We start from the raw sequence: 16,463 nt of genomic DNA on the forward strand, positions 1-16,463 counted from the left end.
ACTAACCTCAGATTACAGGTGGAATAAAATCAATTTGGAAGGAACGAGGTCGTCTTTGAGCATCATTCTTGCTGTTACAGGGAAAATCGGAGATGAAATTACTTAGTGGATAAGTTTTAATTTTGACCAAATTGTAATTAAAAAAAATTCTTTCTTAAAAATTTTTTTTTGATTGTCCCCCTTTTCTTTGTTTTATGTGATAATAAAATTAAAAACTTTGTGTAGTCCCAGACAGCTTACAAATTCACAAAGAGAATTTAAAAAAAAATTTAAAAGTAGACACTGGTCCATTCATTGTATGAATGGCTGTTAGAGGTCCGAATTAAATTTAAAAATAAAACATCATTTGCCCTTAAGGTTGAAAATACTCCTGACCTCAAAAAGCGTTGGAAAAAGTGTGGGAGTTAGTTTAAAAGCCATACAAACAATGCAGAATTAAATACGAACAGTTTCTTAATGCTGTGAACCATTAATCGCACTGATGAATTGCGGGAATTTGTTCAACTGTATAGAAATCCTAAAATCTTAATTATTGTCAAGCGAGTTCTGAACGGTTCGACCTCCCGCCTCACTGCAGATGCTACAGATCGTTAGAATTGCTTAAATTACCCTTTAAAACCTAACAGTAGTATATTCCATACAAAGCCATTACTTTGAATTACTTTTATATAATTAGGAGGCGAGGCGAGGTGCAATGCCGTATTGAGGCAATGCATCATGGGACGCTCAGACCTCGCCTAAGAATCTTTTAAGTTTTAAAGATTTTTTTAAGGTTAGCAGTAGTTCAGTGATACTTTTCTGCACACGTCGTTTTGGCAGATAAAAAAAGAAAAAAAAAGAATCTGTTCATGGTTAATTCGGCTTTCATAATTCTTCTAAACGACTACACGAAAACTGTTTTCGTGTAGTCTGTATATGCTGTATTAGCAGGCTATAGCGCCATTATTTTTATTTTTTTAATGTTACCACATTATAAAAGCTGGGTTTATTTAAGGTTTATATTCCCAAAGATGAGGGTAATATAAACGGATCAGAAATGACATCATTCCAGTTACAAGTTTACCAAATATAATTAGGATATTTGATCTAATTATAACGCAAACAAACACCTAGCAAAAGATGGATATCAGCATATACGAATATATTAACATACACCTCTATGACCCAGTATTGATTTATTTTCAGTAGCTTTTGAAGTAGTTTTTGAACTTGAACAAACTCCATTTTAAATTTTTAAATGTTTATATTTTTGTATTGTATGCTTTTATTTTGAAAATATTCTCAAACGGACCTCCACAGCAGTGGCGGAGCGGGGGGGTGGCTTACTGGGCTTAAGCCCGGGTTGTTCTTTCAGAAGCCCGGGGTCTTTTGGAGTGTAATTTTTTCATACTTAGATGCCTGACTGACAACTGAATAAAACAAAAAACTACACACAATATTCGAAGCACATAGTGCACACTGTGGGAATTTACGACTGTGCGTAATTCCCCCCCTAATATTGGTATGATCCGAGCTCAGACACTGAGCAAGGGGGCGGGGCAGCTGCTGACTGAGAAACGGAGCGAGGCAGACAGAGGAGAACTGAAGTTCGACCAGGTACCAAAGCAAATCATTCGTACTGTACAAATAATGTAAATATGACGGTGTATCACGAAAGATTGATATCAAACTGATCACTTGACCCATGTTACGTTACTTGCTCTTCAAGTGAATCAACAAATGGCGAAATGAAAAGCAGAACAACAACGATGCTGTTTCTTTAGAGAGTCTTAGCTTACATGTGTGTTTATTTCATATTCTCAGTTGTTACCAGTTTCAGTAAAGTACTGATATACAAGAATGGACATAAGGAGCTTCTTTCAAAGAAAAAAACTCAGGTAGTATTTTATATATTATGCTTTGTATGTTGTTCAGTATATTTCTATGCAAAACAAGAGGAATTTCAGTACACAGCAGTATATTCACAGTTTAAACCAGATATTTACATACACTTTAGGGAAAAAACATTTTTTACTGTTAAACATCAATTTAGAGTAAACTTGTTTTGTTTTGGATAAATAAATATTGAAATATCTTTTGAATTAGTTAAATGTCAGAATAAAGAGAGACAGAGCTGTCTATCACTTTCATCAAATTTAGGAGTACATATACACAAAGTTTATTGTTAATTAATAAGAAAACTCCAGACGATTCCATTCTGAGCTGAAGAAGCTTCTGATAGGTTAGTAGAGTCCATGTGAGTAAATTGGTGGCACACCTGTGGATGCATATAAGGCAAAACACAGAGCCTGTTTCTTTGAAATGGGAAAAACAAGAGTTGTCAACCAAAACACCAGGAAAAGAATTGTGGAGATCCATAAGTGTGGCTCAGTTTGAATACAATTTGGTGCCATTTGCAATTAAGAAATAGACAATTTCTCTCTTTACTCTTAAAGTTAACAAATATGTTTTTTATATTTATCAACCTAAAAAAAACATTTAGTCTGATTTGATGTTACAATTAAAAAAGTGTTTGTGTTTTGATCTGAAGAGTTTGTAAATATCTGGTTTCAACTGTATATTTGATGATTGTCAGCACAAAGAGGGAGAGAGAGGAACAGAGAGGAGAATGAGGACAGAACAGAGATGGAACAAGAGCAGGTGAGACACACATGTTAGTCAAATGGTTGTTTACCAAAAGTATCACCGTATCATAGGTACTCGTGTATCTCGTACCTAGTGTTTCTTTTTGGGTTTGTTAGTTTTCAAATTCTATATTTATTAAGTTATGCAGGCTTGTTTGCACAACAAGGCTAAATAATTATATAAACTTTTCAGAATCTAAATAGTGCACTTTGGTAGAATTAAAAAATAAGTGTAGTGCAGGTCTATGATGACTTTTAGTGCTACTATCATGTAGTTCTGATTCTGGTTCTGTCTTGGTTAAGTCCTAAGTAGTCCTGATTTTGAACTGTTGTAGTCCTGTTTTAATTCCGGATCAGTTCTGGGTCTGGTTGAATTGGGGTTTAGTCCTCGTGTCTTGATACAGTCCTGATTTTGTTCTGCCTTACTGCTTAATTAAAAAAACTAGTTTAAGGTGTCCTGCACATGTGATATATATTTTTCCCTATATGAAGTCATTCTTTTTTGAACAAAACTCAAAAACAGAGCCTATTAATCTTTCAGTCATTTCTACCCCCCCCCCCCCCCCCCCCAAAAAAAAAAAACATCAACAAAAACAAAACAAACAAACAAAAAAAAAACCCACGTGCATACTACCCTTTAGGGCTAAGCCCCGGGTGTTTCAAATGTCTGCCTCCGCCTCTGCTATACAGTGTATAAATATTTGCATTTAATGGCTTCTATGGCAACAATTTACTGAAGGTGGTGTCGCACTTCCGGGTTGATCCACCTGACGAGCACGGGACGTGACGTCACGCAGGTGCCAGTCTCTCCGTCTCAGCGCAGAGAGGAGTAGAAGGAGTGATTGAGGAAAAAGCCGAATTCTTGGACTTTATGGATCCTGCGGGGGTGATTCAGACTCGGTGCAGAGTTTAGGGAGAGTCGTTTGTTTGTTTTTTTCTTTTTCTTGTTATGTTTTTCTCCAAACTGACCGTCAGCGAGTCACGACTAAGTCATAAAATCACGCCCGATATATATCTATATTTTCTATAGTTTGTTTGTGTTTCGTCTTCAGATTATGGAGTCTGCAGGTAAGAGGATTTCTGCTGTTCAGTACATCAACAATTAAACTACAAACCCTGATTTTTATCCTGAAAGCTTATAATTCTTCCTCTGTAGAGGAAACATCTCAACTCTGAATCCATCTTTTATTCCTGCTGATTAAACCAGCTTGAAAATAAAGCAACGTTGGAGGTTTTTCATGGCTCTAATTTTACTGCAGGGTTATTTTTATATGCCAAAGTTTTAAACATTGACTAGTTTAACAGGACCTGTAATACAGGAAGGTATAGCTAATTACCAAAGGGTTAATGTTTAATCATAGTACTCTGACCATTTCAGGCCATTTGCGACCTTTTTCTAAGCAGTATAATAAATAGTTAAACCTTGTTTCAACACTATGTTAGGGAGGTGCTTTCCCAGGATTATTTTTACGAGTTGGACCAAGAAGGAGGCAGCATGTTTGTTTTAAATTAGTTGTTCAAGCGACAATAACAATAAAGATATTCATTCATGTATTCTTTTAAATAGTGAGCTCTGTGCTCCACTACACATGCACTGCCTGAAAAGTGTCTGCATTGGAGTTGAAACGCAGTTTTTGTATCGATAAACTGTTTTAGTGTAGAAACAAGTAGCTCTGGTAGATTCTGTACTAAGTCAAAGTCATAATCCTTAAGCTCTACTACAAAAAAATTCAGCATCAAATTAAACTTACATATCTAAAGTGAAACCAGCGGATATCCAGATCCTCTGTGGGGACTCCTAAAGGAGCAAATAAGACAGCAACTGAAAACTTAGTGAAAAGGCTCATATCTAAATAGTGCATTCAAACACTTGCGTACACCTGCACTACACTGCATACTTTCAGTATCCCTGTTTTTACTTGTTCTTCTTATTTAAAAGTTGGACCTATTCTGCTTCCAGCACAATTTTTTATCCCACTATACTAGAGTAGTTTGGCATGACTGGCAGCTCAAAATAACCCTTTACTGGGCTTTGGTGAACCGCATCAATTCATCGGCTATCTATAACAAAACCAATTAAGCCCCTCCCCCTTCAAGCCAGCTTACTTCTAATTGGCTCCAGCTGAAAATGGGTGAAGCTTCTGTATCTGCATATCTCCTCTCTATTACATCATACAGAGAGAGAGTTGAAAAAACTGTGCAAAACTGAGTGTTTTTGGATCAGTGTGAAGACTGAACCTTTGGCCCTCAGGTGTTGCTTTACACACACCGACCTCTTTATCAGCAGGTTTAACACAGGAACAGGATACATATGACAGAAAATAAGGAAGAACAGAATAGGTCTCTACTTTCTGTCCCTGCAAGTCATAAATAGATTTTCACATTAATTATAATTTAATAAACCTGTAAATATGCACATAGGAATCAAAACCACTGTAATGATGATGATTCCTCTTCGTTTTTAATTGGTAATTTAATTTGGTATCTGAAGAGGCGGTTCAGTGTTTTTATAGGGACAGGTATGTAGCTTGAACCCGTCCATACACCACAGGATTTATAGCTAACCCCATTAAATAATCTCAAATATCAAACTGTGACTTTTGACGAGACTCAACTTTTCTCTCCTTCTATCATTGATTAGATGGTCAGCGCGGGCGGGACGGCAGTGGCAGCAGGTGGAAAGGTTCCCCTCTTGATGTGATCATGAGTCAGATCCGCAGGAAGCGCACGGCCTCAGACAGGAAGCCGTTAGGACGTTTCCTGTCGTGGACCTCGGACCGGCCGGGGATCCCCGAGGACGGAGAATCGGAGATGAAAGAGGACAGAGGACCGAGCTCAGGTTTGTATTGTTCAAAGCACCACGAGATTTTAACTTAGATTTTTTTAATGGGTGTTTAGTTCAAGGTTACACTGAGGTCCCCAGGAGTCTGGGGCAGCTGTAGGTCAAAAGGTAGAGCAGGACATCTACTCATCAGAAGGTTGATGGTTTGAGCCCTGACTGCTCCGGTCTGCATGCCAAATATCCTCGGGATAGATGCTAACCCCAAGCTGCTCTCCGATTGCATCCATTAGAGTGTAAATGTCAGATAAAAAGCCTTTATGTGAAGAAAAAAAGCGCTCGGGTGAATGACGCGCTTTAATTACTCAACTAGAAAAGCTGTATAAGAACCAGTCTGTTTAGGAGATGCAACCATACAGAGACCTCAAACAGCAGCAGAAATACACATAAGACGACCAATTCAGGACAGAAAGTGACTTAAAAGATAATTTAAAAGAGAGAAAGAGAGAAAAATCCTAGTATTTCAAACATGTCCTAGTTTTTAGAGAGGAAAGCGTAAAGAGGTTGCTTTATTTTTTAAAAAAAAGGTGCGTAGAATCAGAGGTTCAGAAACAAAATACAGAGCTCAAGAAAATAGAGTTTACTGTGGAAAATCAGTTTACAGTGACATGCTAAGCCCTATGGGTAGGGATGGGTATTGATAAGATTTTAACGATTCCAATTCCATTTTCGATTCTGTTTAACGATTCGATTCTTTATCGATTCTTTTGAAAAAGGAGAACACTAAGGTCGATTAGCTTAGAACTTTGTTTTTATCTTCTCTTTGAACAAGATAGAAATTTAGGAGTAACATGGCCTTACAAACCCAACAGTGCGATCTCAAGAGAACCAGCCTTCAATGGGGTGTCACAGGGTCCCCAGGAAAAAAAATGTAAATGTAAAATAATAAAATAAATATTCTTCTGTAGCAATAACAAAGTATAACATAAATTATTCTGTAGCAATTACACAAGAATATCCAGTAGTGTCCCTGCCTACAATTAAACACATTCACTTACCGAAAATCGGGGGCATCTGCTGTGGCAAATGGGTGCAAGCCTTTTACCACAAACTTAGTCACTGCTCGGTGACATTCGTCTATCCTGGCCTGAAAGGAGACGCTACCGGTAGACTGCAGCGAGAACTGCCAGCATCTGAGCCAGCCAGACTCTGTCTGTCTCTCTCATCATGGTCACCTAAATGCACAGTAATGGCAGGTTTTGTAATAAGGCAGATCGCGCTAACATAATATGCACTGTTAGTTGATTATTTACCTGCCGCATTAACGGGAGAGGACGTGCAAACGTTACCGCTGCTGCTGGGTTGAGATTCACGAGTCCGGAGCGGAATTAAAAACACGACATTCATTTAAGGTCATCGCGTGTTTTGTGAGCAAATGCTTTTGCATATTCGTAGTGTTTCCTCCCTTAAGTGAAATATCTACTTTGCAAGTATTGCAAGTTGCCCTGTTGTCATCCGTTCTGGTAAAGTATAACCAAACTTTTGAGCGTTTCAGCCGCCATGTTTCCTGCCAGGTAAATGACGCTCCGCAACGCGGTGACGTCATTCGGGGCGACTGGAATCGATAAGGGAATCGTTTGCAAAAATGGCAAACGATTCCAAGGAATTGAAACAGTGGGAACCGGTTCTCAACAAGAACCGGTTTTCGATACCCATCCCTACCTATGGGTGTGTATCGTGTGTTTCAGGCTTTGCAGCGTCAGCAGAGAGTGAGCGGGACGTCGGCTGGGGTCGAGTGTGTGTTTTCCTGAAGAGACTCGGGAAGAAAGCCGACAGCAGGAGCCTCAGTTTGGCTCACTGTGACCTGACGGCTACAGACCTGCTGGAGCTTGGTATGAAAACGCACATACCTGTCACACAAGACAGACACGGTATCTGTCAGATAACTGCACTAAAAATACTCCCAAAGGCACAAACACAACGGAGCCCAGCAGACAGCTAGTTGATGCAGCTTCATTTCAAGAGGCGGAGCATCTAAAATTAAGTCTGAATAAAATAATGTGACTTCATTGTAAGGTGTCAGCTGGCAGAAAGGCAGACAGATGTTTTTCTTGCCGTTTCTTCTCAGCAACGTTGCTGCAGTTCCTCCCCCAGGTGGAAGAGATGGACATCTCCTGGAACGAGTTGATCGGTGGATCCCTGACGGCTCTGACGTCTCATCTGCAACACGTGGGCGAGGTCAGGACGCTGAGGCTCTGCAGCTGCAGGCTAAATAGCGAAGACGTCGTTGCTCTTGGTGGGATCTTCAGTGCAGACACTCTGCTTTATTTATTCTTATTTATAGCTATAACAGAACCTCTTTATGCAATCAAGTTATTTTTGCTTGATTTCCTTCCTCACTACAGCTCCCATGAGGCTTTGCTGAATGGTTCACACTCTTGTCTCATCACATGTCGTTGGATTTTTCCATGTTTTGTGCAGGTGAAGCTCTCAGCTACATCCCTGCTCTGGAAGTTCTTGATTTGTCCTGGAACAGCGGCGTTGGGGGCGGTGGTCTGCAAGGCCTGCTGGGGAACCTTCACCCATCACTGAGGGAGCTCCACCTGGTGGCCTGTCGGCTCACTGCGGCCGATGCTACAGTGCTGGGTAGTAACTTCAAATCTATGGAGCACATTTCGAGCTGCATAGTTTTACTCCTCAAATAGAATAGAACAGAGTAGCTTTTCATGATTTACAATTCAAAATAATCCTTCTTTATCTTATATTGGGTCGTGCTTCACCCCTACAGTTCATCCACTGTGCATAAGCCCTCAGTTTGACAGCTTTGATCATTCATTTTGATTTACTGGCTCACAGAGAAATTTCAAACTAACTCACAGAAAACAATTCTGTCTTGAGAGGATAGCTTTAGCTAATTTATCTGAACTCCGTTTACTTTATGAGGTAACGATGACCATATATGGAATATCCTCTCTCTGTGAGATGATAAAGGCTCAAGGGTAAAAAGCCTGAATATGAGTGTCTAAAGCGGGCTGAAGATTAGTTTACCTACACCGACCTCATTATTAGTTAGATATATAGTATAGTTATATTGTCTGTGAAGGTTCTCTGTCATCCAGGTCATCGTAGTCTAAGGAGCTTGGAAAGAAAAGCGTCTGGACTTCTTGAGTTGCTTGAAGACGTTTCACCTCTCATCCAAGAAGCTTCTTCAGTTCTAAGGATCAATGGTGGAGAGTCCCAGTTTTAAACCCAGTGGGAGTTTCCCCCCAAAGAGGGACAAAAGGACCCCCTGATGATCCTCTACCTAATCACATGAGCCAAGGTGTGAAAGTGGGTGTGGGACCTAATCAGCCAGGGTTTCGGGTGAGCTCATTGTGAAACCTGGCCCCACACTATCATGTGATTTCCTGAGGTCAGATGGTCCAGGATGTGAGTGGGCATTAAGGCGTCTGGGAAGGGATCTCAAAACTGGATTATAGATGGCCGACAGTTGGTGTCGTAAACCACCGCCTCTGTTCAAAGATGGTCGCTCACAGTGGGTAAAAACATCAAGTTCACCAGGGAAGACACAAAGGACACTGTTTGCCTTTCCTGGACTGCGCTGTGCACATTAAAGAGAATTGCAACCTCAACATTGAAGTTTACCGGAAGCCCACTCACACAGACCAGTACCTCCTCTTTGACTCCCATCACCCTCTGGAACACAAACTTGGAGTAATCAGGACCCTACACCACCGGGCAGAACATGTTCCCTCTAAGCCTGAGGGAAAAAAGAAGGAACACACACACGTAAAGGAAGCACTCAAAACATGCGGTTATCCTAACTGGGCGTTCATAAAGTCAGCAAAGAGGCACAGAAAAGAAGATCAGACACCAGTGAGGGAGGATAAGAAAGACAGACGCAACAACGTTGTCATCCCCGATGTAGCCGGTGTATCAGAGAAACTCAGGAGAGTTTTCTCCAAACACGACATCCCAGTGTACTTCAGACCCACAACACACTCAGACAGAAACTGGTTCACCCGAAAGACAAAACTCCTAAACACAGACTTAACAACGTGGTGTATGCTGTACAGTGCAGCGAGGAATGCCCAGACCTCTACATTGGAGAGACCAAACAGCCACTTCACAAGCGCATGGCACAACATAGAAGAGCCACCTCCACGGGACAAGACTCAGCAGTCCATCTGCATCTAAAGGTCAAAGGTCACTCTTTCGAGGATGCCAACGTTCACATTTTGGACAGAGAGGACAGATGGTTTGAAAGAGGAGTGAAAGAGGCCATCTATGTCCACTGTGAGCGACCATCTTTGAACAGAGGCGGTGGTTTACGACACCAACTGTCGGCCATCTATAATCCAGTTTTGAGATCCCTCCCCAGACGCCTTAACGCCCACTCACATTCTGGGCCATCTGACCTCAGGAATTCACACGACAAGGTGGGGCCAGGTTTCACAATGAGCACACCCGAAACTCTGGCTGATTGGGACCCACACCCACTTTCACTCCTTGGCTCATGTGATTAGGTAGAGGATCATCAGGGGGTCCTTTGTCCCCGTTTGGGAGGGGGGGGGGGGGGGGGGGGGGAACTCCCACTAGGTTTAAAACTGGGACTCTCCACCATTGATCCTTAGAACTGAAGAAGCTTCTCGGATGAGAGGTGAAACGTCTTCAAGCAACTCAAGAAGTCCAGACGCTTTTCTTTCCAAGCTCCTTAGACTATAGTTATATTATAGAAGAGAACATAAGGAGCAGCAGTTTGGATCCATTTTAACAGAGCTGTCAGTTGGTGTTTTATTATTTTCTTGTCTGTTTTTTTGCTGTCTCTTCATTGATACATTTGTATGGATGAGGTTTTCCTGTTCATAAATCTCTCAGGAGGAATGGTGGCTGCTCTGCCCAGACTCTGTGTGCTGGACGTCTCTTGTAATGCTCAGCTCACACAGGAAGTGGACACTGGTGGCTTCAGGGAATTGGTCAGCTCTCTCTCTCACGCCACCTCCCTCACCACGCTTCGACTGCAGGCCTGCGGTCTAACGCCTGACAGCCTTGATGCTCTCGGTACAAAGATCTCTGGATTTTTCCTTTTTATGGCTACTTTTGTTTTATGTCCTATAAGATTCTCGGAGGGGTAAATTTAAAAAAACCCTATACCTCTGGTTGTCCTGCAGGTGGTTCACTCCGTTGCCTCCCCTCTGTGGGAGAGCTGGACCTGTCCTGTAACAAACTTCTAGCTGGTGGACTGAGCCGCCTCACCTTTCACCTGGCTCACGTCACACACCTGGAGAGACTCGACCTCCACCTGTGTTGCCTCACGCGAGATGATCTAGAGGCTCTGAGTGAGTTGCTACGAATCTCACCTGCCGGACACTAATCGCATGCACGCTGCAGCAGTCATGTGACTCGTTGTTTTCCAGTCCAGGTGCTGCCCTCTCTCACTGCACTGACGGAGCTTGATGTGTCATCCAACAAGGAAGTGGGAGGTGGGGTCCACCCGCTGGTCTCTGCCCTCCCTGTGACACAAATGAGGCGGCTGCCATTCAACAGCTGCTACCTGAGCAACGAGTCCTTCACTGCTCTGGGTAACACACACACACACACACACACACACACACACACACACACACACACTTCTTTAGTTGTAGAAGTTTTCCTTCAAGTCATTCTCCCCGAATACCTCTTCCACCCTCTAGCCCAGGGGTGGGCAATCTCAGTCCATGAGGGCCGGTGTCCCTGCAGGTTTTAGATCCTCGAACCAACACAGCTGATTTAAATGGCTAAATTAACTCCTCAACATGTCCTGAAGGGCCGTTTATCAATGCCCAAGTACGCGAGTACGGACTCGCGATATGTACAATTGGAACACCAGCGTACGTGATGATGTCACAGGTCCGGCGTTTTTACTGCCGTCCCCTCTTAATTTAACTGTGAGTAACATGTTATGAAGCGTAACTTTAATCACAGCCAAACCGGTTTACTCAGGAACAAATAAAACACTGAAATAAACCAAACATTAACATTTAGAAGTGATCTAAGTGACTTATATATCATTTTTAACCTCAGTAGTGAAACCTCTATTAATAAAAATAGTGTACATGTACATACGTGTACATACCTTAATAAAAACAAGCAGGTGAGATGTTGGAATGCTTTTATTTCTATTCTAGTGGACACTCAATACTATAGACAGCTGCTGGGGTTTCTTTAACCTGAGTAGTGAGACGTCCGCGAGCGGGGGGGGGGGGGGGGGGTTGAAAACGATGTGCCGGGAGTCCGCTGTTGAGTTTTGGACGAAATGCACTCTGGGATATATAGCTGTCCCAAGTCCACACCGATGCATGCTCGATGAAACGGGCGGATCGAGAACACATCCGGGACTTTTTCGCGTTCTCGGCTTGATGCGTACTTCGAATTGGAACAGTACTTGGTCTCCGACTGATGACGTATCACGAGTACACGAGAACGCAAGTACGCACAAGTACGCATATTGATAAACGCCCAAGTTCTCCAGAGGCCTGGTAACGAACTAATCATGTGATTCAGGTGTGTTGACCCAAGGTGAGATCTAAAACCTGCAGGGACACCGGCCCTCGTGGACTGAGATTGCCCACCCCTGTTCTAGCCTGAAATGGTGAAAACTTTGTCTCCAAAAGTTGAATCTGTTCATCTGGACGTAGCGTTTTGTGGGAGAAACGTTTCGTCACTCATCCAAGTGACTTCTTCAGTCTCAGCTGACTGCAGGTTTCCCCAAACCTTATAAACAGTACATTTGCATAATGACTGAAACCAGCCCACTGAAGGAACAATGGGCTGTGAGGTCAGTTCCTTAATCATAATTATGCAAATTCCCATGACCATTGATCAACAATCACTGACCAAAACCCCCTGACCAAAGAACACTGACCAATGGCCATGAGTACCATTCAGAGAGAGTTGGGGAATGGCTGCAATCACAGCATTGTAAGATGACGAAAGATGTACCCTTAGGCCCCCTCCTCGATTCAGAGATGGTCTTTCCCTTTTCACGTAAATGGCCTCCTTGACTCCGCGCTCAAACCAGCGTTTCTCCCTGTCCAGGATGTGTACATCCTCATCATTGAAAGAGTGTCCACTGGCCTGTAGTTGTAAATAGACTGCAGAGTCCTGGCCTGACGAGGTTGCTCTTCTGTGTTGTGCCATCCGCTTCGCCAGAGGTTGTTTGGTTTCCCCGATGTATAAATCCTGGCAATCCTCCTGGCACTTAACAGCGTACACTATGTTACTCTGTTTGTGTCGGGGGACCCGATCCTTGGGGTGGACCAATTTTTGGCGCAGCGTGTTTTGGGGTTTAAAAGCCACAGAGACCCGGTGTTTAGAAAAAATGCGTCTCAACTGCTCTGATACTCCTGACACATATGGGATCACTACAGGTTTTCGCTTGGGCAGCGGTTGTCCTTCTCTCCTGGATCGGCTGGAGCTTTCTTTAGGTGCCTTTCCAGCTTTGACAAAAGTCCAGCTGGGATAACCACATTTACTCAGGGCCTTCTTGATGTGCTGTTCTTCTGCCTCCCTGGCCGCTGTGTCAGTGGGGATGGTGTTCGCTCTGTGTTGTAGATTCAACTTTTGGAGATTTACTTTCCTGGATGATTGAGAATGCATCAAGACGTGAAAACTTTGTGTTTATGCATCAGCCCTGGCGGTGCCCTATCTGCGCACGGTGGATATTTCCTGGTGTAAAGTGGTTGGCGGTCACTTGGCGCTCCTGCTGGATGCTCTGCAGCCATCAGTCGTCAGCGAGCTCCGTCTTTGCAGCTGCGAGCTCACCACTGATGACATGCAACATCTGGGTAACTAACACACAATGACATTATACTTTTTCTTTTTTGGTCTGTAGTGGATCATTAGGCTACATAAATGTATATTGAGACAAATAAAGCCTGAAGGAAATTGATATTTCTTTCATTTATTTTATGCTGCCAGCATCTGTAGCTGTCGTACAAAACAAAACAATGAAACTATTGGGTGTTATTTTTGTCTCCATCAGAAACATTGTGAACAAAACAGTAAAGTGAACAGGCATAAAGTGATCAGTTATCAATGGGTCCTCTTCCTCTGTGCAGCTGCCGTGTGCAGACGGGGCTGTCTCTCCTCACTCCGTGCACTGGATCTGTCCTACAACAGCTTGGTGGGAGACAACGGTTGGTGCAGTCTGTTTGCAGCAGGAGGTCTGGGCTCTCTGGAAGACGTGGATGTCAGTTTGCGACCTTCAACCTCTGCTCCGTGCTCAGCCTGGCTGCCCGCTCTGCTCCGAGCTCTGCCTCAAATGCCGGCGCTGGCTCGACTGGCCATGCAGAGGTGGACAGCTGACTGTCAGGAGAGAGAGCAGCTGAGGTACTGTCTGAAGAAGAGGAGTGTCCTGCTGGAATGGGATCCAGATTTACAAGACACATCATCAGCATGCAAAGGGAAGAGCCAGGAGAGCCTAGAAGAGAGTCAGCCTGAGGAGTAGGGAGCAGAAAGCCTGAGTTATCTGATCTCAAATTAAAAATCATCACAGAGAGATTTCAAAAGAGAACTAGGGAAGAAAAACGCAGTCAGGTCTGAAAAACCTTCTGATTACAAGTAAATTTGTCCAAACATTTGTACAATGTGACCAGCTGGGACAGGTCCTCTGGGACTGACCTTGAGTTTTACAATGTTGAATTCTTTGTTAGGTGTTTACGGTGTCGTTTAATACTCTTCTTTTATTCTTGAGCATGTTTGGAGTCTTTATTCTGTGGGGTTTATCCCTGTGTCTGTTTCCCTGTTGAGTTCGATATTCACACCGGATATGTCCCATTTTATTTTGGCGGTCAACTGTCAGAAACATTTCATGTTTAGTTTTACGTCCCTCTCCTCTCTCATTGTCATTGATCATCTTCACCTGTTTTGTTGGCTTTCTGTGTTTAAATGGTGGTGTCTTCTGTTTATGAAGGACAGTGGAATTAATTTGCTTTTTAATCTCATGAACTTTATCATTCTGCACTTGGCTCCACATTTCATGGACTTTGTAATTCTGCAGTCAGACAACAGCCTAAATAAAGATTCACCTTTGTTACATCTCCCTTTTCGTTGCAGTTTGATTACAATCGGGACATCGGAACAGAATCAGAGATACTGATTAGATACAATGTAGCTTGCTTCAACACAATGCTCAGGCTCTGGAACCAGTTTCCCAGATAGGGTCTGTGCAGCGGGGAGTGGTTTGTGGCGCAGCTGCAGGGGAGGCTGACAGACTGCAGCTCCATCAGTTCATCACGCCTCCCCTGCATCAGACGTGTCGGGACCTGAGGTTGTTGTTGTGTGTGGGGTTGCAGCTGAAAAGCAACCAAGTATCAACGAATGAGCAACCGGATAAAGAACTGTTAGAAAGAGCGAACTATGTGGTCGTGTAGGGGATTCGCTTGTCACAGTCTGAGACTTTCCACACTCGCCACAGCTGAATGGTCTAACTCCAGCATGGATGAGCTGATGTGTTTTTAAGTGACTAATTTGATTAAAAGACTTCCCACACTGATCACAGCTAAAGGGTCTGTCCCCACTGTAACTTTGTTGTCGTCTTTTTGGCTGCTTCATGGTGGAAATTTTCTTTCCACAGGGATAAACTGTGTGGTTTATCTCTGTTTACGGGGGCTGAGTGACTTCTGTTGGTGTCATCAGAGCCCCGAGGTATCAGCTGGGTTACACCCCTTTGCTCCTGTAGTGACTAAAGCCATGAGTTAACAAGAGGAACCTAAAATTGATTTGTTATAAGATAAGATAAGACTTTATTAATCCCTCGGGTGGGTTCCTCTGGGAAATTCGGTTTCCAAAAGCACAGCACCGACAGAAGTTACAGAGCGTGAGCAGAATATCATATATACACACATATATAAATACAGAGACATATATAAATAAAATATACAAAGAGGATAAATAGAATAAATAGGAATAAGAATACAAGTGAATTGCACATTTCAAGTATTGAAGTCTATTGCACCGTTGACTATTAACAAAAAGTATTGCACAGTGAAGTGAAGAGGCACTACAGCTTAGTTGTTCCCCCCTCCTTTGTCCTCCTGTTTCCCCTCCCTCTCCCCTCCAGAGAGGAGTTAAACATTCTGATGGCGTGTGGGACAAAGGAGTTTTTAAGTCTGTTGGTTCTTGTCTTTGGGAGAAGCAACCTGTCACTGAACAGACTCTTCTGGTTGTTTATGGCCGTGTGCAGAGGATGCCCAGCATTGTCCATAATAATAATAATAATGCATTGGATTTATATAGCGCTTTTCAAGGCACCCAAAGCGCTTTACAATGACATTATTCATTCATGCTCACATTCATACACTGGTGGAGGCAAGCTACAGTTGTAGCCACAGCTGCCCTGGGGCAGACTGACAGAAGCGAGGCTGCCATATCGCGCCATCGGCCCCTCTGGCCAACACCAGTAGGCGGTAGGGTAAAGTGTCTTGCCCAAGGACACAACGACCAGGACAGAGAGGCCGGGAATCGAACCGGCGACAGGTGCCCTTCCCAACCCCCTGAGCCACGGTCGCCCCGATAATGTCCATAACAATGTTATAACATGGGAACATGCATGCAATATAGTATAAATAATAAAAACAAAGCTTATACAATTTTAAAAAGCTTGAAAGTCAGTATTTGGTATGACTGCTTATACTTCCGCTTAGAAGACTAGCACTGACACTTAAAATACATTCTGTGTTAGGAAAAGGTTTTAATTTTGCTGCTGTGGCCTACAGTAGCAGAAGACAACACTGCAACTGTAACCAAACTGATTACAGCATTATTTTAAAACCTTTAGTGAATTCAACGTTCTTCAAGATTTTTCAAGGATCCACAGAAACTTTGATCGTGTGCTAAAAATGCTAGTAAAGCTGACATCCATCACGAACAACCCACATCCTCCTCTGCATGAGTCTGTGAGTGTGCTGAGCAGATCCTCATCAGAGACCAAAACATCCTCACTGCAGGAAGGAGCGCTTTCACAGATCATTGATCCCAACAGCAGTCAGACTCTATAACTCCTCAATCACGCTGTCATG

At 43.0% G+C, this 16,463-nt stretch overlaps 2 protein-coding genes across 4 annotated transcripts in view; both read left to right on the forward strand.

The window, feature by feature from the left end:
• The window catches only part of eif2s3 (eukaryotic translation initiation factor 2, subunit 3 gamma), a 10,062-nt gene extending 10,018 nt beyond the window's left edge, over positions 1-44 (forward strand). Inside the window, exon 12 of the mRNA XM_063484474.1 lies at positions 1-44. This exon is cut by the window's left edge and continues 359 nt beyond it. The gene's annotated coding sequence lies outside the window, so the exon portion shown is untranslated.
• A 1,492-nt stretch (positions 45-1,536) lies between these two features.
• lrrc31 (leucine rich repeat containing 31) lies at positions 1,537-14,466 on the forward strand. Of its 3 annotated transcripts, XM_063484455.1 has the most exons (12): positions 1,540-1,596; positions 1,804-1,877; positions 2,576-2,640; positions 5,266-5,463; positions 7,152-7,295; positions 7,532-7,699; positions 7,885-8,049; positions 10,282-10,464; positions 10,575-10,742; positions 10,821-10,985; positions 13,074-13,229; positions 13,503-14,466. In XM_063484455.1, exons 4-12 carry the CDS (start codon positions 5,328-5,330, stop codon positions 13,889-13,891), a joined length of 1,674 nt encoding a protein of 557 aa, XP_063340525.1. In that variant the 5' UTR covers positions 1,540-1,596; positions 1,804-1,877; positions 2,576-2,640; positions 5,266-5,327; the 3' UTR covers positions 13,892-14,466. The 3 variants fall into 3 exon arrangements, with proteins under 3 accessions (XP_063340527.1, XP_063340525.1, XP_063340526.1); XM_063484456.1 differs by lacking the exon at positions 2,576-2,640; XM_063484457.1 differs by lacking the exons at positions 1,804-1,877; positions 2,576-2,640 and having other exon boundaries at positions 1,537-1,596.
• The last annotated feature ends 1,997 nt before the right edge of the window (positions 14,467-16,463 follow it).

The sequence above is a fragment of the Pelmatolapia mariae genome, linkage group LG9 (genome assembly GCF_036321145.2).
Source record: "Pelmatolapia mariae isolate MD_Pm_ZW linkage group LG9, Pm_UMD_F_2, whole genome shotgun sequence".
Lineage (NCBI taxonomy): Eukaryota > Metazoa > Chordata > Actinopteri > Cichliformes > Cichlidae > Pelmatolapia > Pelmatolapia mariae.